Genomic DNA, 26,089 nt, shown 5'->3' with positions numbered 1-26,089 from the left:
TGCTCTGGTCCTGTTGCATTGCCATACTGTTCAGTGGATTATGCTGTATGTTAACATTTTCTGGTTTTCTAGAAGAGAATTCTTTTTAATTATGCATTTCAGGCAAAACAGACAGTAGTGCTGGACTTTGAAGAAGCTTTAGTGCTATGGTAAAGGAAGGAGGGAAAGATTTTTAGTGGAAAAATATTCCATGTAGATTAGCAAATTCACTTAGAGTACATATACATGTACATTTGTACTAAGAATTTTTTACTTGGGGGCTGTTTTCAAATAAGCCAGAGTTCCTTGGACTGCCCTATAGCCTTATGTATATTCTGTTGCACTTTAGCTGTTTTTAATCTGAACAACATAATTAACAGTCTCTGACAGCTAAAACAGTTTTTAGGCTGCTGTTAAAGATTTCATCTACTAGACTGAAAAAGAGCAAACCCACCAAATCTGTCATTCTCTGCCCTGTATAGATTGCACTAGGACACTGTATACCATGTTTCCATACAATGAATGAATATTACTTGGCTTTATAGAGGTTTTTTTTATAAACCCCACCATCGGCACTGGTGCAAAGTTGCATGGAAGACCAATGAGAGGAGGTCCCCAGAGGTCTGGCATTCGTGATTAGTTCAGATAAGGATTCTAAAGTGACGCACCCCACCATGCCTGCTAGCATTCCTCTACATCTTTCGGCAGGGTGTGCAGAGGGAAGATAACTGTTCTGCTCTCCTAGTGCCACTTCTGCATTCTCTGGTCTCTCTCTGTTACCTCTTGAAGATCTGAAGCTGCTGCCCCTGATGATGATGATGATGATGGGTGGGTAAATAAGTGAGGCAGCTGGCCCTGGTGGTTGCTACCTCCTGGCTATCTCTCCTGCTTTCTGCAGAGAAAAAGCAGGGAACCATAAGATGCAGCTGGGGAGGAGGACAGGACCTTTAGAGCATCTACAACAGCAGATCCTAGTGGTGAGGAGAAAGAGTTACAGTTCCTTAGAGATGGACACAAAGGTAGGGCGTTGAGCTGGACCTGACAAGAACACTGTGGGATCTCAGAAACAGAATCCCCATGAATCCAAATGGCATTTGTTCCAGAATATAGCTTTTAATCTATCTGATTTAGTTCAAAGGCCTATATTTCTGGGTATTACAGAATCCTACCTCTGTAATGTTTTTGTTTTCTTTTCCCAGCAACCTCCATGATTTTTTAGTAGAAATGAAAATATTTATCAGCCTGCTGTTTCTCCTTTCTTACTGTTCACATCCATTCTGGGCTACTTCCTTATAGAAATCTGTACATTATAAAAGGTGTTTTGAAAATGAATAATCAGTTGCCCAGATAAGTCGCATGAAAGTGCATGTTAGGACAAACAAGGTGGAGGAGGAGGTGAAACAGAGAAAGTAAGCAGGTAGGATCAAAGTAATTTGTTTTTTAAAAAAATAGTAGAGTAAAAATTTCAACAGAGCCATGTGCCCAGATCCTCAAAGGTAGTTAGATACCTAATTCCCATTCATTTCAGTGGGAGTAATGTGGCTAAATAGTCTCTATATGCAAGCCAGTAGACATCATCAGAATCACCAGCACATGACAAAGCAAGCTGGTAGAAAGCAGTTTTGGAACTGAGAAAAGAGAGGTTTCATGATGCCTCTGTTAGCCAATATATAAACATGCATTGGGATCCAAAGGAAAAAAGGGTCTAGAACAGTGGTTCTCAAAGCTGGTCCACCGTTTGTTCAGCGAAAGCCCCCTGGCAGGCCGGACTGGTTTGTTTACCTGCTGCATCTGCAGGTTCGCCCGATCGCGGCTCCCACTTGCCGTGGTTCGCTGTTCCAGGCCAATGGGGGCTGCAGAAAGCGGCACGGGCCAAGGGACATGCTGGGCGCCCTTCCCGCAGCCCCCCCTGGCCTGGAGCAGCGAACCACGGCCAGTGGGAGCCGCGATCGGCTAAACCTGTGGACACGACAGGTAAACAAACCGGCCCGGCCTGCCAGGGGGCTTTCCCCGAACAAGCGGCGGACCGGCTTTGAGAACCACTGGTCTAGAAGACACTATGTGAAGATTTTAATCTTTAGTAAAAGGCATTCAAATATACTCTACCATATTTGTATTAGAGTCACAAAGGCCAAAAAAAATACCAAAAACAAACCCCCACCTAAGAACAGGAGTAAACCAAATGGATGGTGTCCACTCATGGGTAGGATATGCATATTCCATCAGTGATGAATTGGAAATCATACCCTATCCACAGGTCATAGAGAAACTAGTGACACAGCAGAACCAATGAGCAGAAGAAAAGAGAAATGTGAACAAGACATGAAGGATGTAAAGGGTGCTTTTATACACGCATGGCAGGAAACCCATTAAACAAAACAAAATACATACTTCAATCACCATGATTCACTGCCTAAAGAAATAGATAACAGGCATCAGAAAAGAAAAAGCTAGCAAAATATTCTAATCTAAACAAGCAAGAAATATAGAAGCAAAGAATTCTAGAAAACTATGTCTGAACTCTGGCAGGATCCAAATGAAGCTGTGTGGATCCATTAATGGGTTCACTGCACTCTTTACCCCCCCACCCACATACAGAATATAAAATAGCTCAAATCACATATAAAATAATTGACTAAAATAAATTCAAGGTTTTTAAAAAACCACTAAGTAAAAACTAAGATTGTCTTTCCACAAGTTTGTGAACTACAAATTAGAACTCTAACAACTACAACATGCTAAGCAAAAGAAATGCATTCTGAAAGAGATTGTGTGCCACCATTTCATGGTCATTTTTCTGTTAATGACACTGAAATCCCTGGGATTATTTGCAGTGTAAGGTGGTACTTGGCATGGGTAAGGGTGACAGAATCTGGATTTATATCATTAGCTAAAAATCAGAAACTATTTTCCAAGACCTCCATACTGTAAGGTGGGTATACAAATAGCACCCACATCCAAACCAACCCTGGTTTTGGTTTTGTAAGATGAGCCAAAGCAGAAGCTATTACATTAAGCCTTCCAGACTTTGAATAGTTTAGGTGAATCATTATAAAGTGCTTTGAGAGCCTTAGATGGGAGAAGCTCTGTAACTGTAAACTATACATTTATCATCATACATTTGGTCTACCAGATTTGAGAGTACCCTTAATTTACAAATATATTATTCTCTGTCTCTTAAACATGGGAAATGTAGCTGACTTAAATGTAGTACTTGTCTCTACAGGAACATTCTCTTATCAGAATTATTCACTCTTTTTCTTTCCTTTTTTATTATCAGGAATTTTTAGTTCTTTGAACACTGGGGCTGCAAGGCAAAATTCCTTTTGAAATAATCATCTCTGAATAGAAGATGAAAATGTGGTTCTTAATCAGTCATCTTGTTACAGTGTGTTTCATCTTCTGCCTGGCAGGTAAGACGACCTCTCATTTTAGTTAAATGAATTAACTTATTGTCAGTGCCACACATTTCAAGGTCAATACTGGTGTTTGTATCGGATTTAATTTATTTGTGCAGATGTGGTGAGCTACTAAATGCGGATAATGAAACTGGCAGAAAGATTTTCACAGTATAACTGAAGCAATAGTCCGAAATAAAAATGAGCCTGACCTTGCATTTGTTTCTGGGCCTGTCTGATCTCGTAAATCCCCTTGATTTATCAAGTTTTACATAAAATTAATATAAGAAACAACTGTTTGTGGCCAGGTGACCAAAATCAGTAGAAAAATGGAAAGATGTCCATGGGAGGAGAGATTTAAAAGATTGGAACTGCTGTAATGTAGATGCCATTTAATAAAAATAAAATTAAAAAAATCAGCATTCAGTTGCAGTGCCATATGGTGATATCTTGCTACGCATCCTGCATAACTGTGTTAATGTGGCATATGTTGACTTTAATAAAATTGTACATAGTAAAACTACTCTAATTAGAGTTGGGCCCTTGCTGTAAAAATTTAGATTTTAGGGATCCAGATTTCTAACGCTTCAAAATTAGGGGGTGTTTAAAACTGAAATTCAGTCCTTTGTAGTGATAGCAGCCAATTACAAATTTCAGATCCAGGTTTGAATTATGACAACCAGCACCTATTCCAACCACCCAAAACACAAAGGACATCAAGACAGATAAATGTGCATTTCAAACATTAATTCCACTTTAAACAAATGTCATTTTTATAATGACACAATAAAGCTCAGTTTGTAGAGCCAACGTAGGTAAAATTCCTTTCAGGGGACATTTTGCTTATGTAGAGACCACATGATTTAGCCTTTGGTGTCTAAGAAGCAGCATGCAGAATTTGTGTATTTTATAAAATGCTGGCTAAAGCAGATTTTGAAAAATTCAGGTACCTTGTGGAATTAATATGGGAAATTTTCTGCTCACATTGAGCCAGACTGTGAATCCCTTACTGCCATTGGCAGTTACTCACGTGCAGTTCCTTTCGAGTTAATAGGGCTGCTTGTGTGAGTAACAGCTCACCAATGGGAGGGAGAGGTTCATGGTGTGGCTCAGTATTACCTCCCATACTGGAAATGGTCATGGTTCTTTCCTGTTTGTGTTATTTATGGAAGTAGATCACGAAGCACGGTTTCTGAGTCACAAAAGCTGAACAGCATTGTGATGTCAATCCATTGCTTCTAAGACAGTCCTTCCAAAAATGACTTCATAGCTTACAGTAGTGTAGTTTGGTTTAGTGATGGGAACACAAGTATATTTTTGATCTTTGTTGGAATCATTCCATTTGATGTGTGTGTTTTACCCTGTCGTAGTTCACTAGAGAACAAATTCCAGTGACTGGCAAGGCATTAAGAATTCTTGAATGTAAAGTATTATACATTGCAGGGGTTTTTATATGGCTTTTGCTCAGTTCAGACATGAGAGCTATTGTTGGGGCAGAGAGTAATTCATTCACTAGTTTCATTTAACCTGGGGCTTTTCTTGAAGAAAGGCTGTCAGCTCCAGTCAGTAATGTTATCTTTGCCATTTCACCCTAGCCACGTCAACCTTTTGGTCAACGTGATTATCAGCTCCTGTAGCGAAGTGAGTATTGGGTTTTGAGCCATATGTAAGTTGTGTGAGTGAACCAATGCACAAGTGTTCAGGTATTTTGTCTGAAAGCAACCCCTAGATTATCCATCTAGTTAGTTAATATGTATATTGTAGTTGTGCCCAGAGGCCATAAATCAGAATCAGGGCTCCAATAACCCTGGTGCTCTAAAAACATACGAAGACCCAGTCCTTGCCCTGAATAGCGTGGAGTCTAAGCAGGGAAGTGAGAAGGGAAGGAGATGGAGAGAGTGATCCAATAAAATGATATGCTATTTTAATATGCATGTATACATTTAGCATTATTCGATAAACAGATGAAATGAGTGTCATCAATCCTCATCTGCCCTTCCACGTGGCCATCATTGGTTAGTTAAAGTAATGTAATGGCCATGTAAGCATAATAGGAGAAGTGGGTCTTGAGGAGGGATTCAGAGCAGGAGAGGGTAGTCACCTTTCAGATCAGTTCAGATGGATGTTTCATGCAGCATGGAAGAAGACGCAGAGATGTTGGTAAGAGCACTTGATAAATATGCAGATGAAGGTGGTATCATTGACAAGGAGGGGGGTGTGGGAGTGACACAGTAAGAGATGACATTACATCAGAAGGGGTAGAGTTGTGAAGGTCTTTGGCAGTGAGGAAAACTGTCTTAAACTTGCTACAAAGGAAAAGAGAAGCTAGCGGAGGGCTTCAAATAGAAAGGGGAGTATAATGTTAAAGAAGTGGGCAAGGAAGATGGTCTCAGCAGATGTATTTTGAATAGATTGGGTGCTGCTATGAGTATCAGGGAAGCTGGAAGATAGGCCGTTACAGTATTTAAGATGGAATATGATAAGTGCTTGGATGAGAGCTTTGGATATCTGGACAAAATAGGATAGGGGTGTCGGAATTAGCAAGATCTGGGTACAGCTTGGATATGCAGGCCAAGGGAAAAGAGACATTGAGGATAATGTGCCTGGGTGACAGAGAGAAGGAGGTTATTGACAGTGATAGAGAACGTAGGAAGAAAAGAAGTTTTAGGAGGAAAGATCAAAAGTTCATTCAAGTTCATTAACAGGCTGAGGATTACACATTAGGAACTGAGAGGTAGATTTGTGAGCAGGCCTGCCGATGGGAGGGGCAGGGGACAAGGGAAAAAATTGCCCAGTGGCCCAGGTGATTTAAAACGGCCTGGGGGCCCCTGGCCAGTGGCTTCCTGCCCACCCTCACTCTGCGCCGCTCCTGGAAGTGGCCGGCACATCTCTGTGGCCCCAGGGGAGAGGGGGTCTCTGCACTCTGCCCCCGCCCCAAGCACTGACTCCGCAGCTCCCATTGTCTGGGAACTGCGGCCAATGGGAGCTGTGGGGGCGGTGCCTGTGGGCAGCAGCGCGCGGAGACCCTCTCAGACCCCCGCTTAGAAGCTGCTGCCAGAGGCATGTGCTGGTCGCTTTTGGGAGCTGTCCGAGGTAAGCGCCAGCCCCCTGACCTCCGGCTGCACCCCAATCCCCTGCCCCAACCCAGAGCCCGTACCTCACACCCAAACGCCATCCCAACCCCTACCCAAACTCCCTCCCAGAGCCTGCACGCTCTCGTGCACCCAAACTCTCTCAGGGAACTGATGGGCAAGATCCCCTGGGAGAATAACATGAGGGGGAAAGGAGTCCAGGAGAGCTGGCTGTATTTTAGAGAATCCTTATTGAGGTTACAGGTTACAAACCATCCCGATGTGTAGAAAGAATAGTAAATATGGCAGGCGACCAGCTTGGCTTAACAGTGAAATCCTTGCTGATCTTAAACACAAAAAAGAAGCTTACAAGAAGTGGAAGATTGGACAAATGACCAGGGAAGAGTATAAAAATATTGCTCGGGCATGCAGGAGTGAAATAAGGAAGGCCAAATCACATCTGGAGTTGCAGCTAGCAAGAGATGTTAAGAGTAACAAGAAGGGTTTCTTCAGATATGTTGGCAACAAGAAGAAAGTCAAGGAAAGTGTGGGCCCCTTACTGAATGAGGGAGGGAACCTAGTGACAGAGGATGTGGAAAAAGCTAATGTACTCAATACTTGTTTTGCCTCTGTCTTCACGAACAAGGTCAGCTGCCAGACTGCTGCACTGGGCAGCACAGCATGGGGAGGAGGTGACCAGCCCTCTGTGGAGAAAGAAGTGGTTCGGGACTATTTAGAAAAGCTGGACAAGCACAAGTCCATGGGGCCGGATGAGTTGCATCCAAGAGTGCTAAAGGAGTTGGCGGATGTGATTGCACAGCCATTGTCCATTATCTTTGAAAATTCTTGGTGATCCGGAGAAGTCCCGGACGACTGGAAAAAGGCTAATGTAGTGCCCATCTTTAAAAAAGGGAAGGAGGATCCTGGGAACTACAGGCCAGTCAGCCTCACCTCAGTCCCTGGAAAAATCATGGAGCAGGTCCTCAAGGAATCAATTCTGAAGCACTTAGATGAGAGGAAAGTGATCAGGAACAGTCAGCATGGATTCACCAAGGGCAAGTCAAGCCTGACTAATCTAATTGCCTTCTATGATGAGATAACTGGTTCTGTGGATGAAGGGAAAGCAGTGGACATGTTGTTTCTTGACTTTAGCAAAGCTTTTGACACTGTATCCCACAGTATTCTTGTCAGCAAGTTAAAGAAGTATGGGCTGGATGAATGCACTATAAGGTGGGTAGAAAGTTGGCTAGATTGTTGGGCTCAACGGGTAGTGATCAATGGCTCCATGTCTAGTTGGCAGCCAGTATCAAGTGGAGTGCCCCAAGGGTCGGTCCTGGGGCCGGTTTTGTTCAATATCTTCATTAATGATCTGGAGGATGGTGTGGATTGCACCCTCAGCAAGTTTGCAGACGACACTAAACTGGGAGGAGTGGTAGATACACTGGAGGGTATGGATAGGATACAGAGGGACCTAGACAAATTGGAGGATTGGGCCAAAAGAAATCTGATGAGGTTCAACAAGGACAAGTGCAGAGTCCTGCACTTAGGACGGAAGAATCCCATGCACCGCTACAGACTAGGGACCGAATGGCTCGGCAGCAGTTCTGCAGAAAAGGACCTAGGGGTTACAGTGGACGAGAAGCTGGATATGAGTCAACAGTGTGCCCTTGTTGCCAAGAAGGCCAATGGCATTTTGGGATGTATAAGTAGGGGCGTTGCCAGCAAATGGAGATACGTGATCGTTCCCCTCTATTCGACATTGGTGAGGCCTCATCTGGAATACTGGGTCCAGTTTTGGGCCCCACACTACAAGAAGGATGATTGGAGAGAGTCCAGCGGAGGGCAACAAAAATGATTAGGGGACTGGAACACATGACTTATGAGGAGAGGCTGAGGGACCTGGGATTGGTTAGTCTACAGAAGAGAAGAATAAGGGGAGATTTGATAGCTGTTTTCAACTACCTGAAAGGTGGTTCCAAAGAGGATGGATCTAGACTATTCTCAGTGGTAGCGGATGACAGGACAAGGAGTAATGGTCTCAAGCTGCAGTGGGAGAAATTTAGGTTGGATATTAGGAAAAAACATTTTCACTAGGAGGGTGGTGAAACACTGGAATGCATTACCTAGGGAAGTGGTGGAATCTCCTTCCTTAGAAGTTTTTAAGGTCAGGCTTGACAAAGCTCTGGCTGGGATGATTTAATTGTGGATCGGTCCTGCTTTGAGCACGGGGTTGGACTAGATGACCTCCTGAGGTCCCTTCCAACCCTGATATTCTATGATTCTATGATTCTCCCAGAGCTTGACCCTTCACCCTCTCCTGCACTCCAACCCTCTGCCCTAGCCTGGTGAAAGTGAGGGAGGGTGGGGGAAAGCAAGCAACAGAGGGAGGGGGGAAGGGAGTGACCAGGAGGCAGGGCCTCAGAGAAGGAGTGGGGCAGGGGCATGCTATTGGGGAAGGGGTGGGGCAAGGATCTTTGGGTTTGCGCAATTAGACAGCTGGCACCCCCTACCCTAGTAGGCTCACCTCAGTCGTAGGCTACTGCCAATCATCAGCTAGCCCCCATGCCCTGGGGCAGACTGCAGTATAAGCCACTCATCACAGGCAAGGCTGAGTTTGGACCTGCTGCCTCTGTCTAACCTTGGGCTGTCCCCTGCAACCCCAGTACCTGTTGGGCCTAATACTGGGTCACAGTCTGGGACTTTCCTGGATGGAACTCCCCTGCTCCTCAGGCCCTTCCCCAGCCCTGCTCCAATCTAGATCCCTGCAGTCAAATCCTTCCCTCTCAGAAGCTAGAGTCTCTTGAGCTTCAGCCCAGCAGCCCCTTTATCGGGCCAGCTGAGTCTGTTTGGGGCGTGGCCACAGCTAAGGCTGCCTCCCAATCAGCCCAGCCTAAGGCTCCCATCCCGGCCCTCTCCAGGGGCTGGCTTTTAACCCTTTTGGGCCGGGAGCGGGTGACCACCCCACTACAGTGGGCCTGTTTGTGAGACTCTGCAAATGGAGTGTAAAGGGAAAAGAGGAGGACGCCCAAGAGTGAGCCACAAAGGGAAGAGGGTAGAGAAGAGTCCACTGAAAGAAACATTGAGGAACAAGGCATTTTTGATAAGTTTAGACAGGAAGGGAGAAAGGAAATGAGGAAGAAACTGAAGAGGCAGGAGGGTTTCTTGACAATAAGGAGAGATGAGAGCATGTTTGCATTTTAAAGAGAGCAAGCCAAAAGTGAATGACTAAAAAGGAGAGAGATTTGGGAGGCTCGAATAGATAAGGTAAAGGGATGGTGGGTGGAAAGTAGGTGAAAAGCCTACTTGGTGACAGGGGAGAAGTAGGATGGGGAGTAAGAGAGATTGTGATAGATTTTATTAATCTTCTCCTGGAAGCTGTCATTAAGATCTTGCATGGAGAGGGAGGAGGAAGTGAATGGTCAAGGGGGGAATTGATGATGGCAAAAAGTAATGTGGATTGTGGGGATGGTAGTGGGGAAATAATGCAGTTTGGGAAGAAATATGGCAGAAGTGAAGGGGGAAGAATATGAATGTGTAGTGGTGATGGAGATGACCCATGTATATCTTAATGATTTATTAGCATACACCAAATATGTATCATTCATTTCTGGTAATTCAAAACTAATGCTGCACTTGAATGTGTTAAAACAACTGCTGAGGACTTTAAAGTAGGTTAAAACAAAAAAAACAATTGCTATAGCAGTTCATTTCAAAATCTCATCAAAACACTGTCAGTGGGAAGCCTGCAGTTACTTTGATGAGCAGAAGTGGACAAGAGTCAATGCAGCCGTTTCACAGGCGGAGATCATCTCCAGCAGTGGAGTAACATTTATTTTTCAGGTAAATCAGTGCTTGGAATCACGGCTGGCTCTAGGCTTTTCGCCGCTCCAAGCAAAAAAAATGTTGGTTGCCCCCCAGCCTGGGCTCTCCTTCCCCCTGCTGCCCCAGCCCTGGGCTCTCCCACCCCCCACCCGCACCCCCTGCCGCCAAAGCTCTGGATCCTCCCCTCGACTCCGCCTGCTCCCCCCTCGCCTCCAGCCGGTCCGGCACTGGCAGGGTCGGGGTAAGCGGTGGGTCCCTTCAGCCAGGGCTCCTGCCTCCAGAACCGGCCGGGAATCAGGAGGCCAGAGCTGGGGGGACCGCCCCGGCAGGGGGCTGAGGAGCCGGGGCAGGGCAGCCCCAGAAGGAGCGGCCAGCAGGGAGCGGAGCCCCAGAGAGCAGGACGTGGGCCCCACACAGCAGCGCCCCAGGCAGCGGTTCCCTCTATGGACCTGCTGCAGCTGCTGCTCCTGGGCGCCGTGCCACAGCCCCAAGGCAGCTCGGGCCGCTTCGCCCAGCCCCAGCTGCGGTGCTGAGGGGCAGCCGCCCTGCGGCACTTGCAGGCGGCTCCGTGAGCCCCATGGGGTGGCCCCCAGCCCAAGTGTCCCGCGCTCCATATGTCGGAGCCCGCCAGATGGCTTGGCCGCGGCCGGCACCACGAACCACAGTAGCCCCAGGGCACCCCCCATGCTGCTGCTGCTGGACCCAAGTCCCGGGGCCAGCTTTGGCCATCCGCTGCAGCTCTTCCACCTGGACTTCGGTGTCAGCTTGGGGGCTGGGACAGCGTCTACCTGTGTGAGCACCTGCAGGGCTGGCCCCCAAAAAATAAAAATAAAAATGGCCCGAATGCTGCCCGTGCAAATGTGCCGCCCCAAGCACCTGCTTGCTTTGCTGGTGCCAAGAGCCGGCCCTGCTTGGAATCCAGTATGGCAAATAGAAGTTGATGAAAAAGCCATAGCTAATTTCAGTGCTTCACAAACTGATCCATCTCTGACAGACAATCATAAAGAAGGTTTCAGAGTAGCAGCTGTGTTAGTCTGTATTCGCAAAAGGAAAAGGAGTACTTGTGGCACCTTAGAGACTAACAAATTCATAAAGAAGGTTCACCTTTCAGAGTGCACTTTAAGTGGTTCAAGGCAAATGAGAGCTGCAAATCACTCAGTCAGGAGTGAGGTGATGATTGGCCACCCAGCTGTCACAAATATTTCATACCTATCGTCAGCAATATTTGAGTCCCCATCTTCACCCCATATCTGGGCTTTCTCCAAGCCCCCGTAACATTTCAAAATTGGCTAACTTCCTGTACAGATTCACCTCTCCCCACTGCAAAGGTTGTGATTTCAAGCTTTTCTTTTTCATCAAGTTGACCCCAAGTATAAGCGGGGGAATAGTCCTGCTATTGTGGGGAACTTTCCTGGCTTCTGCAGTACCCCAGTGAAATGGGCTAGGAAAAGGATCTGAGTCCTCGCTCCCACTTCCTTTACCCAGTGGCCTCCCTGCCCTTGAGGACTTCCCTTCCACGCTCCTGTCTGGCAGAGTCCTCATAACCCCAACAAGGCTGGGCCCAGGATTCCCCAACCCTGCTGTGGTCACCTAGGACAGGGGCTAGGGTGTCCCCACTCCAGGGTACTCTCTCTGCACTGGGCACTTTTCTGACCCACTGACCATTACATACAAGTTAAAGCAAATGCAAGTTATTTAATCACAATTAATTTTAAAAAGAATAAGGAAAAATGGGAAAGGAAACATCAACCCGCTCTGTGGCAGGAAACATCACAAACAGTGTCTCTGGAATGTCAGGGCAGTTCACAGTCTGTTCCTTGTAAGTCCCAGGCTGCCTTCTTAGGCCCTGGCTGTGCTGTAGGTTGGATGCTTGCTCTGGTGGTGGCCACACGCTCTCAGGCTCTAAGTGGTAGGACCCTTCTTCCCAGCATCGCCCCTGCCCTGCCGGGGTTATGATCCAAGCCTGGCCTGCAGAGCCCCTTGGCTGAGGCGTCTCCCTGTGCTGGGCCTGCTGCTAACCGCACCCAGCTCCGGACTGCTCCAGCCCCAGCTCCACCACTCTGTCTCTGCACTGCTGCTGCTCTGCCTCCAGCTCCCTGGGCTGCTTCTTTGGTCCCTCTGGCTCTGGTTGCTGCAGCTCCGCTCCCAGGACAGGTCTGCTCTGCAGGTTGCTTCTGTGACTCTGCTCCCAGCACTGACCTGCTTCATGGGCTGCTTTTCTGGCCCCTCTGGCTCTGGTTGCTGCAGCTCTCTTCCCAGGGCAAGTCTGCTCTCTCTGGGCTGTGCCTCTGGCTTTGGGGCTGCAGCTCTGCTCCCTGGACAGGGTCTGCTCTCTCTGGGCTGCTTTTCTGGTCTCTCTGGATCTGGCACAGCTCTGCTCCCCAGCTTAGCTTGGTCCCCTGCTTTCTCCTTAGCTCGGCCCCCACTCTGTCTGACCCAGGCAAACCCAGCTCACACGGAGGACGGGACCTCCCTGGCCTCCTGACTCCCTGATTAGCCTGCCCGCCCTGTCATTCCGGCTGACATGGAGCATTGGCCTCTCCCCATTGTTCCTGGGGACTGTCAGTCTCAGGGTCCTGGTTTCCCATAGACCCTTCCCCCTTTTAAGTACTGGGAGCTAGCCAACCAAAACACCCCCACTGAATGTTAGTAAGGGGGCAACAGTCCCCTTACACAAGCAAGAAAGTCAGTGACTCGTGGCCTTCCCTAAGTCTAATAAATTTGGGCCTAGTGGATTAGGCTTCCATTTCAGCAATGGCTTAGCTTTTACTCTGTTTCCTAATAAAGCATATGCCAAAACCTAATGGCCATTTTTTTATTTTTTACTGTGCTTCATGAACCCTCAGTTCTATTTGGCTCAAAGGAGAATCTGTGGAACCAAAAGATATCATGTGACATGCCATACTAATTCCTTTTTAATGAAAACACTCAAAATAGCATATGCTCTCAGACATTCTATTGCAATACAAGGCAAATACGCAACTTTGGTTCAGATCTGGCCCAGAGAGTCAGTACTGACTGTAACCTTTTGCCATTCTAATGGCTGTTTGGCCTGTGCAAGATGATTTTACAGTCTTAAGCGTTTTTGAAAACTTCGCCCTAAGTCCCTAAGTGTCATTGAAAGTCAATAGGTCCAAAGTCAGTTTTGGAAGTGAGGCTGAGGTTCCTATGTACCTTGGGTGCTTGTGAAAATTTGAACTTAAGTCTTCTAATGGACATGATGCATGTGTGTAAATATAATTACAAACTATTACAACATATTTATTTACGTCTTTGTTGGCAGTCTCAGAAGAGAAGCAAAGGACTAAAGTGACTCTTTCATTGATAAGCAGAGTAGATCATTGTGGAGAAATGTATACTGTCCTGTGCCTATGCTGCATCTGTTCTTTAGAAAAGTAAAACTGGAGTTCTGATGCTGATACTTTTCATATGCACTAAATTCACTTTTAACTTTTAAACTAGAAAAAGAAAAAAATCCACCCCAACTGCGTGATATACCATAGTTAATCAGTGATCTCACTGGGAGATGGGCATAGATAATTGCAGTTTTCCTACCTTCTTTAATCTAGTAGTATACTATTTGTCTGCCCGAAGGCAATCTAGTCACTTTGTACAGAAAAAGGTGCGACTACTTTTTAATGGGTGTTCTTTCTGACCAAGTGGTAAAGTGTTCTTGGGAACCAATATCCATCTAACCCCTCAGGGTATGTCTACACTACAGCTGGGAGCATACCTCCCAGCCTGGATAGAGAGATGTGTGCCAACTCCACTTGAATTAGCACACTAAAAATAGCAGTGTAGACTTTGTGGCATTGGCTAGCCACCCACGCCCAAACCCAGGGGGTTGGGCAATCTTTTACTCAGGCAGCTGGCTGATATCGTCACCTATGCTGCAATATTCACACTGCTTGAGCTAACGCGTCTATCTACTAGACTAGGAGGCACACTCCTAGCTGCAGTGTAGACACACCCTCATTGGCCTATGCTGATATGTTATTCATGAAGTTGATGGCAACTTTCTAGCAGTGTTATGATGTGCCAGGTCCATGATCTTTATGGTCACGGACACAATGCTACAATAGTCAATGAGGCCCCACTGTGAAGTGCAGCATGCCCCATTCTTATTATGAGAGGAGTGAAATACAGATCTTAAATTATATATCTCTTGGAGTTTTTCCAAGGCAAGAGCTTCAAAGACACATGTTGTGAACTGGAGAGTTGAATTGACATTATTTAAACTTTTTTTCCATACCATATGGTACTCACAGTTGCTAAAGTGAGGGGGGGGGAATACACTTGCCTCTTAAAATAAAAAGTGGGTGAATGTACATATATCCATTTATGGCCTCCACCATGTCCCTGCTTTGTCTGACAAGAGCACTTTGTGCAGCACCGATGGTACTAGTGAATAAATAATCATGATGTGCTGCATGACCATAATGCTCGGAAACATGAAAGTGCATTGTTTATCTTCCTGTGAGCCTTGCAGAGTATGTTTCTGGCTCTTTTCCAAACTGTCTTGGTACAGGCCATGAGCCTCTCTAATGCTGGTAAGTCATATTCTCCTTCTAGTGCTTGCTCATATCAATTCCATTTAGGTGTGCGTGCGTTGCGTGCACAGCCGTTGGAAAGATTTTCCCCTAGCAGCATCCATCGGATCGGCTGTGGAGCCCCCTGGAGTGGTGCCTCCATGGCGCTTGTCAGGGTTCCCTCCCCACTCTGAACTCTAGAGTACAGATGTGGGGACCTGCATGAAGGACCCCCTAAAAGCTTATCTCTACCAGCTTAGGTTAAAAACTTCCCCAAGGCACGAATTCTTCCTCGTCCTTGGAACAGTATCGCTGCCACCCCCAAGTGAGTGACAAAGATTTAGGAAAAGGACCACTTGGAGTTCCTGTTTCCCCAAAATATCCCCCAAACCCCTTCACCCCCTTTCCTGGGGAGGCTTGAGAGTAAACAAGGTGAGCACAGACCAGCCCCTTGGGTTTTTAGGACACTAAAAACCAGTCAGGTTCTTAAAAGCAGAACTTTATTATAAAGAAAAAGTAAAAGAAGCACCTCTGTAAAATCAGGATGGAAGGTAATTTTACAGGGTAATCAGATTCAAAACACAGAGGATTCCTCTCTAGGCAAAACTTTAAAGTTACAAAAAAAAAAAAAAAAAAAAGGAATAAAACCTCCCTCTTAGCCTAGGGAAAATTCACAATCTAAAACAAAGGGTAATCTAACGGATTTCCTTCCTATTACTTACAATTTGTAATCTTAGATGCTTAGTTCAGGTATGGCTTTAGGAGATGTATTTTCCCTGCCCTGGTTCCTCGCTGTCCCGGAGAGAACCCAAAGAAACACAAAACAAAAACCTTCCCCCACAGATTTGAAAGTATCTTCTCCCCTTATTGGTCCTTTTGGTCAGGTGCCAACCAGGCTATCTGAGCTTCTTAACCCTTTACAGGTAAAGGAGGGATTTTATGCTACCCGTAGCTGTATGTTTATGACAGTGCTCAATATATGACCCAGCGCCCCCTCAGTTCCTTCTTACCGCCTGTGATGGTCTTTGGAACCATGGTGTCTTGCTCTGCAAGTTCTCCACGTTTTCCCTAGTGTTGTAGTTAGTCGTTGTTTGCTTTTGTTGATAGTTCTTTGTTTTTGTTGTAGATAGTGGTAGTTGGGTTGGGGGGTTTACCCTCCACCACAACTGGTTTCTTCGGTGTGCTCATGCCCAAGTCCCCGGGATTCAAGCCTTGCACATCCTGCTCTAAGTGGGAGTTACAGGTGTTTGAGAAGCTCAGCACCTCTCAGATTTTGGCTGTTAGGAGATCACATTGAAAGGTTACCTATCCGTATACTTAAAGCATTTTTCTTAAGTTTTGGGGGTCAGATTAAGGACAGCATCCTTCAAAGTGCTGAGCAGCACACATGTGTCTTGATCCAGCAAAGCCCTTAATCATAAGCTTAACTTTAAACACATGAGTAAGGCCCATGGATTTGGGACTACTTACATGCTTAAAGGTAAATGTGTTTAAGTCTCTTGTTGGATCAAGGACAAAGTGCTAAGTGCTTCACAGGATAGAGCCCTAAAAGAACTCAACCAAGTCAGCTTATGGTCATTGTTTTTAATAAATAGTGGTAGCTTCCTTCCTTGCCCAAGTATACATTCTAAAATGTACTATTTAAATATTTTCTTGGGAAACTCTCCTCCCCCACCAGAAATATTTTCCCAGTAAGGAGAATACTGTATCATGCAAAGTTTGCTCATTATAAAACTGTTGTATATTCATCCTTGATAGTGTGTTTTGATTTTACCTCCAAAATGCACGATTTTATCCATTTTAAACACACTCAAGGAAAGATTTCCCAGTGTTTCAGCTTTATAGTTTTAAAAAAATGTTGTTGTTTATGTACAAATATACAGAATTTCTGCTTCTTGAAAACCATTTAATCTCCTGCCACTTTATTCTGAAGCTCTTCCAGGTGAGTGGAAGTTTATTCATTCACTCCAGGATCTGCTTTCTTTAGCATTGACCCCAATGAACACCTAGCGAGTCCTTATCCTGAAAACACTTACGCACATGCTTAACCTTTGTACCGTGAATAGATCTATTGAAATGAATGGGATTATTCACAGTAGTAGAATTAAGCGAGCGTATAATGTTTGCATGATCAGGGCCTAAGGATCTATGCAGTGTAGTGTCTGAACAGATGGTCCTCGCAGGGCCTGTGTGTATATAACCCCATATGTTTTATTGAACAGATTGCCAACTGTTCACTACATTTCAGTAATATCCATCACCTTTTCCTCCTTTAGTCTGTGCTTATGGTAGTTTACATACTAGCATTCTGTTTGATATATGCATACTGTTCTCTCTGATTAATGCCCCTTGTGATAATGTCTGATCTGGGACCCATTTCAAGAACCTGAGTGTGCTAGATGTTGACTAGCTGTTTCTCTTCTTAAAATTCAATTATGACTCCGTTTTTTGTGTTTTGATTTAAGAATGTGATAAGATTTAAAAACATGTTGGAATAGAGAGAATAGACCGACAAATAGAAACCTACTAAAAGTCACCAGTTAAAGCAAAATCTGCATTCATTTGGGTGAGGTGGTCTAATCTTAAATGCTGATTTCCTTGTAACCGTAACCATCAAATCTGTCATCCTAATCACCAGATTCTAATATCCAGTGTGTTGGATGATTCATTGAAAAATCCATTGCAGGTGCAAGTTCAGGAAAGGATTTTCTAAGATCCATATAAGTTGTTAATTTTTTCCCTGACATCTAATATGGGCTCTTACTGTAAATTTCAAAAAAGATGTAAAATGTTACCAATGAGGTTCACAGTAATAATAGTAATTAATAAATAGTTGAGTGAAATAATCTAGGTTTAGGAGTAAACATGACTAACTACATAGGAATTTCATATTGTAGATTTCAAAAATGTGAGTTCCATAAACTGACATAACATGGAACCAGCCTTCCATGATGGATTGAAGGCTGGTTCCATGTTATGTCAATTTATGGAACTGTAGCTTCTGCATGATAATAAAGTAGCCTAGGTCTTCTATATGTCATCTTGTACAGAAAAAAGAAAAAAAAACACTCTTATATGAAATACAGGGAATGAATACATGTCTCAAATCACATGCTCTCATAATGGGATTTCTCAAAAAATATGAGAATAAATATTAACTCATAACAAGTCCTGGGCAAATCTTTTTGCCAGTAAAGTTATGAACAGGGCTTGTTATGAGTTAATATTTATTCTCATGATTTTTGTGAAATTCCAGTATGAGATTATTAGATTTGAGGAATCTCATCACTTCCTGCATTGTTTTTTCTTCTGTGCAAGTGGACTCACAGAAGAACTAACATGATGGATGACATATCACTGAATGAGAGACAGTTGAGGAAATCATTATAAATAGATATGAAACCCATGATGAATAAAAGTCTCAAGCAGGATTGACAATTATATTCTCAATTTTAGGGACATAAAACACAACTAGTAAAACTCCTGTAAAGTGGTTTCTGATATCTTGTGCCTTACTATGTATCAAACTGAATAATTGGTTGATTGTCTCACATGCAAGAATGAGTATAGTGAAGAGACAGGCATTAGCTGTATAAGTAATTTATACATATAAATTGGACCCCAAGCATTTCTATAAAAAACCTTCCAGATGAGATTTAAATGATCTCCCCACATATCTGTCATAAGTCCAAGATAGTCGTTACTGAATATAAGAAAATAAACATATTTGAATCTCACGGATGGTTACATGATAAATATTAAATCTCAAACAATTTCTAATTAATATTAGATGAATCTCCTAATTAACACATTGCATCTTTTCTGGTTTTTCCTTTTTTTCTCTAAGTTTCTTTCAACTGTTATGCAGTTCTTGAATTAAAACTGTTAGTATGCCTGTGTGTGTGTGTGCCTTTTATATACTGCATGTGTGAGTTGTTTGACCAGGAGTAACTGGAATCAGTGAGCAATATTCCAAAATTTGAAGGAATTCACTGGATATTTCTTAACCTGTACTTGAACTGGATCCTCTGTCTTAATACCAGATATACTAAGGCACTGTATGCCCAGTTCTGATCTCTCTCTGATGTAACTTCAGAAGTCATTGGAGCTACCCCACAAAAACTTATGTCAACAATTCAGGTTATCTAACAGCCAGCATTTTTGGTTAGTGTATCTCTTTATCACAAGTGAAACCCTGGCTTTGGTCCACTTTACCACTCCCCACACTGCAAGGAGCTGGAAATAGTGCAGAGATCTTGCAATTAAGTCTTGTTAAGGAACAAACATGACATGACACCCTGATGCAACCTGTATAGCAGAGCAAGAAATATTGTTGATGAACTGCAAATGAAGTTCCATCCAGGTCTCCAAGCTTAGGGAAATGTTCACACAGGGTCAGTTCAGGAGCGTCCTTTTCCTGAGGGAAAAGGGAGGAGTTTGGGAGATAGGGGATGCAAGGTTGGGGAAGCATAGGCTAGTTTGGCATTAGGGAGATTTGTAAAGTGAGGTGCATATGAAGAAAAGCTTTTTTTTAAATGAAAACTTAATTAGATAGGAAAACTTTGGTGTTGGAATTATTATTAATATTTGGAATTCTTAATATGGGAGACTACCAAACACTAATTTAACGATATATTCCTTTATTAAGCCCAAAAGCCAAATGGTATTTTATACAAATGGTCTGTACATGCCTATCAGCTTGACAAAAAGTTATTACCTCGAATACAGTAATAAAATATGTATAAGCATGTGATCAGTTTACTTACAAACAGGTCAGAGCTAGGGAAAACCATCTCGTCCAGGCGTACTCCAGCATGATTTATACCCATCAACAAACAAACGATAGGATAGCCAATTACTACTTTAGCTAACAACCAACTTGAGATAGGTTCACCCTTATTTCCAGTCTTACTCCAGGTAAGATTTATAACCTCCCTTTCTCCCCACGGCCTATCCTCCTTCCTCCTGACCAGTAGCTTTTTTGGTTGCACCTGGGTTCGTATAGGCCTTACTTTTTAGATAACACTGGTATGTGGAGTGGAAAGGTCCATGTTGGCTTCTTCTAAGGCAGATTCTCTTTGTCTCATTTAATGTCATCTGCAGTCATCCCTATCGATCAGAGGCCTACTTTTTATAAACTTCCCCTTATCTCATTAGATATTCTTTGGACCAAACATCCTCTCTGCTTCATTCCTTCTCGCCATATAACTTGTGGTTTTCAAGGCCTTCCTTCTACTTGCTAGTCAGGGCCTTTCTTTACAACACACATTTCCTTAACCCAACTTAAGCTAACTCTAATTCTTTAATTTCATGCTTATTCTAAATTCCAAAAATGTGGAGGGGGACCCTAAATCCATTGAATGTATAGGAATTTAGTGCAAATGGATTTTCAGTGTCCACGTATCTAGCTGCTTTATTTGTCCTTCTGATTGTTCCTTTCTCTGATGTTTGTGTCTCACCAAAGCTATTTCTCCTTGTCTCACTTATATGAAAAAAAACTTGCTGAGTGTATTCTTACTTGATGCTACACAGCCTGTCTCTTCAGTTGCATGCGGACCAACTCAGTAGGTTCAGTCAATCACTAAATACTGCTTTATAAACAGACTTAGATGGTACATTGGTTACACAGAGGGACAACAATTTCTCACCCCAATGCTTTTCTAATTAAAGCTATCTCTCCCATGATTTATCACTTGTGGGCCCAAATGCAGGACCTGTACTGACAGAAATTAATCCATAGAGTCATTATATAAAATGAATGGCCTGTTGGAAAGATTCACTGATAAATCATCTGAAAGGAAATGATGTCCCCAAGTGTGGCGCTGAAATGACGATGTGGTAGATTTCTACCCCATGTCCATGGAGAAAGATGTTTAAATTGGTAACAGCACCCACCAAAAGATTTTTGCTTAGAGCTCTCTGGGGCTGAGGAAATGCATACACATGGGGCCATGGCTCTGCCTCATCCCTGTTCCTCTCTGCACCCTTTGGGATGTCCGAAACCCTAGGGAGCAAATGATGTGGGGAGGAGTCCAAGCACTCCAGGGAGTGCAGAGACTGCAGTTGTGCCGTTCTGCTGCATAGGAATGGACGAATCCTCTCTCTGGGGCAGGGACTGTTGTCTTTGTTGCATGACTATACAATGGGTCCCTGATTCTTGATTGGGTTTCCTAGGCACTGCTGTAATACAAATTAAAGCAATCATCATAACTGGATTTCACAGCAGTAGTAGAAATGGGCCTCCACTGCTCTCTTCCTTGTGGATCGGCATCAAATTAGGAGAGGTAGAAAATATACTTCCCATAGCCTCTTTGTTATGCAGTTGCCAGTGGAGGTGGTGGGAATACCTCAGTATCAGTCTCCCACATTTGTAGTCACTGCCAAAGATTGGATGCAAGCCACTAGCGCCCCATTCTGGGAGCACAGCTGGAGGCATCTGGGTGAGATTTTACTTTCAGTTGCAGAAATGTAAATCCAAAATCTGTGATTTGGACTCTGCATTTACAACAGCACAGCAGGGAGCAGAATCTTTCCTTCTGTCTATCTAACATAATTTTATCATTATCTATCTAACCTTGCTGGGTTTTATGCTGCATTCATCACCCTAGGTTGAGATACCATAGAGTGCTACTAGCCCTGATTATACATTAAAAGGGACAATTAAAGGGTTTTATGTTTCAAGGCTGTTGGCATAAATCAGTGTCAAACATCTGTAAAAAAACAGCTGCAGTATCCAAATCTGTGTGACTATCAATGAGACAAAGGAAAACTTCAGATTAGAATTTAAAGGCTTTTTTTTAAAAAAATTTCCCTGTGGGAAAACAGTCTCATCAGTACATCCCACTATGAAATATAAAAATGATGAGGCTAGTATTTTACGGTATACGTCCAGCTTCCCCCACTCTGCCCCCTCGTGCACACAGGGACGTGCACATAAGATACACACCATATAGGCTGGTATAATTATAAATCATAGCTTTACTGCATGGCATTATCCTTAATCGGTGAATAAAATTGATTTTCAAAACTAAATTACATACATGTAAGGATTAATTTAGCTGAAGATAAAATAAATTGGCTTGGCTGAAAGTGATTGGGATGGATGGTGATGCAGCAGAGACTAAATCTTTGCTGTCCCCTTGAAGACAGAAATTATTTACACATCTCCTTGTCTACTGAAATAGATTTTGGGAACAAGGTTATATATATAGTCTGGTTAGTATAATTGCCTACTAACTAAACAGTATGTAAATATTTTCATTGTTAAAGTCTTCATATGGAGAACAGAATGAATGATCATGCAAAGCCAGTCTTTTGCTGCCTTTTTTTTTTTTTTTTACTACTCTATTTTGCACTAAGAAATAGTGAAGAGAATATCATTAGGCTCAACATGGATGAGGGCAAGTAGGGATCCAAAAAAGTGACACCAAACTTTAGAAAAAGAGATGTGAATAAAATGGGGAAGTTAGTCATAAAGCGCCAAATCAGAAGTAAAATCCTGACCATTGGAAAAACTTAAACTTAAAAAACTTAAAAAAAATATTAGAGTCTCAGAAGACTTCTGTGCCATTGAACATACAGAAAGCCAGTAGAAAACTAATATGGCTAAATGGCAAAGTTTGAGAGGTTATTTGAGCCAAACAAATCTTTTTTCAAATTTTGGAAATCTTAACCTAGTGAAGCCAACAAGTATGAGTACAAAATACAGCTGGCAGTAATAAGCAAGAGGGAAATTGCAAGGCCAAAATGGATTTCCAAGATCAAATTACTAACGGTGTAAAAACAAACAAGTAGAGCTGCTTTAAGAATATCTGAAGCAGGAAGTCTGCAAAAGAATCTGTGGATCAGCTGAATCATCAGGGATTAAAGGGAGCAGTTAATGAGAACAAGACATTGCTGAGAAGCACCAGGTTCTGCTGAATGCCATGTAAGGGTATGCATTTTGGAGGAGGATGGAAAGAGCCTTCCACTCCATTTGTCACATGCAACCTGTGTAAAGGCTAGGCAAAATTGCAATCCTTGCATCCCTTCCTCCGCCCTTGTGGGTGCATGGTGCTTCAATTTGCCAGAGAGGTGTAGGGTTATGGTCCTGCTCTCCTCTGCATCAGCCTGTAGAGCAAGACCAGTGCAGTGGTGAGTGAAAGCAGCCCCCTGTAAGGCCGTGACAGCATGTGCTCATGCGCTTTAGTGTTTCCCCTAGGGTGGTCTGGCTATGCACTGCCCCATACTCTGGGCTGTGCTTAACAGGCACAATGTAGCCATACACATTAAGAATAAGTAAAAACAAAGTTTCAGAGTTCCCAGGAGGATGAGTTCTGTTATTAAAATAACATATTTTAGGTGAAATGACAAAGCCTGGCACTGTTGGTATTTCTTTTGAACAATATGAAAGTTTTTTCCTGTAATGCAGGTTTTCAGCTACTGCCTTTTGAAATTCAGATTGTGCAGTAGGTTTGTGGTGACCAGTATATACAATATGAAATGAGGTATGAAAATAGATGTTGATTCCATGGCTGTCTGCACATTTTTTCTTGTAAAAAAGACAAAGATTCTAACATACATCAATATAGGCTGATGACAGAACAAGGAGTAATGGTCTCAAGTTGCAGTGGGGGAGGTTTAGGTTGGATATTAGGAAAAACTTTTTCACTAGGAGGGTGGTGAAACACTGGAATGTGTTACCTAGGGAGGTGGTGGAATCTCCTTCCTTAGATATTTTTAAGGTCCGGCTTGACAAAGCCCTGGCTGGGGTGATTTAGTTGGGGATTGGTCCTGCTTTGAGCAGGGGGTTGGACTAGATGACCTCCTGAGGTCCCTTCCAACCCTGATATTCTATGATTCTGTGATTCTATGATTCCAGGCCATTTTCACTTGGGTAACTGCAAGCTATTGGTGCTTAATAATATATAATAATAATAATCAGAAACTCCTTTACTGAAAATGTCACTGGGACCTAATGGCTGTATGTCACTGGTTCACATGCAGCTTAGATATGGACTGAGCAAAATTCACTACCATGTGATGTCAATTTATTGGCTTGCAATGTATGAAATGATTTGGTCTCAGATGAGTTCTTTGCTGACAGATGTCCAGATTGTTGAAGTTGTTGGAGTTACTCTGCGGGCTTGTCTACACATACAGAACTTCAGCGGCACAGCTTCCCCGATGCAGCTGCACTGCTTTAGCGTTTAGTGAAGACGCTACCTATGCTGATAAGAGAGCTTCTCTCACTGGTGTAGGTACTCCAACTCCCCGAGAGGCAGTAGCTATGTTGACGAGAGAAGCCATCCCATTGACATAGCGTTGTCTGTACCAAGAGTTTGGTTGGTATAGCTGAATGGCTCAGGGTGAGGACCTGAGTCTGTAGTGTAGACCAGCCTCAGCTTATGCTGGAGTAAATGAAAGCAAAGTTGGCACCAGCCTGAAGCTCCAATACTAACAGTAACAATGTTTAATTGGTGTGTTTTTGAATGAAGAACTGTAAACTTATCAACTCTGAAAACCTAGCATATTTTAAAATCTCTTTAAAAATGCAGGACTTAGATTTGACTTTCCTGTTCTACAACTTTCACAAGTTAACCTCACAATTTTTAAGTAGATAAAACAAAAATGCCACTGGGGTGCTGTTTCATCAGGTAAGCTCAGACACCCAGTGTTTCCCTGACTTATGCCTAGGGCCCTACCAAATTCACGGCTATGAAAAACATGTCACAGGCCATGAAATCTGGTCTTTTGTGTGCTTTTACCCTACACTTCTCAGATTTCATGGGGGGAGACCAGTGTTTCTCAAATTGGGGGTCCTGACCCAAAAGGGAGTTGCAGAGCGGTGGCAAGATTATTTTAAGGGGGTCACAGTATTGCCACCCTTACTTCTGCATTGCCTTCAGAGCTGGGCGGCTACTCATGCCCACCAGGGGGCCTTGGACCTCTGTTTGAGAACTGCTGATACAGTGTTTTCGGTAGCCATGTAAATGACAATGTGTGTGTATTTGGAAAGTATTTTAAACGGAAGTGGAGGAACGTGATGTCCTGCCGCTTTAAATGGTTAGGTTCTCTGAGCTCAGTGCAGAGTTTTACTTTCATTTTAGTTTCTATTTTGTGACCAGAACAATGAAGTCACGACAGGCGATAGCTGTCTTTCTATCAGTTTTCCCTATGTCTATTTCCTTCTCTGCTGGGTCTAAATATAACAGCTCTTTAACATTTTCCCAGTGTAACCCTTCTGCCCGTCAGAGTTGGCAGCAACAAGGGCCGGGTTCAATATCTAGGGGTTCCATTCCAATAACACAATGCAAACTGGCTCGAGCCCCCACCCAGTGACCTGGGACAAATATATACCACCCCCGCTGGGCGCCTCCAAGAGGCAATACTTCCCCTCTCGCAAGCACATAGTCTGAGTGTAGCAAAAGTCTTTTAATAACAGAGAGAAACAATGTGGCATTATGTTGGGGAAACACCACCAACCGGATTCATAACACAACCCATGAGCAAAAACAACCCCACCCCAGGCAAATTGGGGCATGCCCTTTTCCCTTTGGTTCTTGAGTCCAGCAACCCCAAAAGTCCAATGCCCCAAAAGTCTCTGTCCCTGGTCAGGGCAGCCCCAGAGTTCGAAAGCTTATCGGCGGAGCTTTACCTCCCAACCTGGGTGGAAATGGGACGGGGGTAAGAGGCACCTTACGTGATCTGAAGCTGACCGCCCCATAGCTCCATAGCGGCGCTCCGCTCCGCTCCGCTCCACCAGCCGCCCCACGAACTCCTTCGCTCAGCTGCGCTCCGCTCCGCCAGCCGCCCCACGAACTCCTTCGCTCAGCTGCGCTCCGCTCCGCCAGCCGCCCCACGAACTCCTTCGCTCAGCTGCGCTCCGCTCCGCCAGCCGCCCCACGAACTCCTTCACTCAGCTCCACGGCCCACAAGCAGCTCCTGCCATCCACACACTGCTCCGTGTCGAACTGCTTCACCAGCCGTCCCGCAAACTGCTCCACAATATATCTTCAGGCTCCCCCACTACTTAACACAACACTCAGTGATTTCAGCTCTTAGGTGAATTCAGCTTGTAGTAGGGGAGCCCCAGTGCTGGTGCACTGTCAGCCCAAAGTGAGCTCAGCAGCCTATAACTAGACTTCTAATGAAATCAAAATTAGCTCTGATATTCCACAGTGGAGAGAGGAGGAAGTGCAATCAGCATGTAAGGCCCTCACCAAGGGGCCCATGCCACCAAGTATTAATACTTGTCCCCAGCCTCTCTCCATTCACACAGTTTTGGAACCCATGACCCTTGCCTAGCGAG

The 26,089-nt window shown here is 44.1% G+C and overlaps 1 protein-coding gene across 3 annotated transcripts in view; it reads left to right on the top strand.

Annotated features, from left to right (window-relative positions):
- Positions 1–26,089, top strand: part of CNTN1 (contactin 1) — a 432,672-nt gene that overhangs the window by 227,879 nt on the left and 178,704 nt on the right. For all 3 annotated transcript variants that reach the window (XM_073328045.2, XM_078851133.1, XM_073328043.2), the window contains one exon: positions 3,260–3,392. In XM_073328045.2, coding sequence (XP_073184146.2) covers positions 3,332–3,392 — 61 coding nt within the window. In that variant the 5' untranslated portion in view covers positions 3,260–3,331. The remainder of the gene's footprint in view (positions 1–3,259; positions 3,393–26,089) is intronic.

Source organism: Lepidochelys kempii, chromosome 1 (assembly GCF_965140285.1).
Source record: "Lepidochelys kempii isolate rLepKem1 chromosome 1, rLepKem1.hap1, whole genome shotgun sequence".
Classification (NCBI taxonomy): Eukaryota; Metazoa; Chordata; order Testudines; family Cheloniidae; genus Lepidochelys; species Lepidochelys kempii.
Note: the sequence above shows the minus strand (reverse complement) of the source record. Positions and strands in the feature narration are given on the sequence as shown.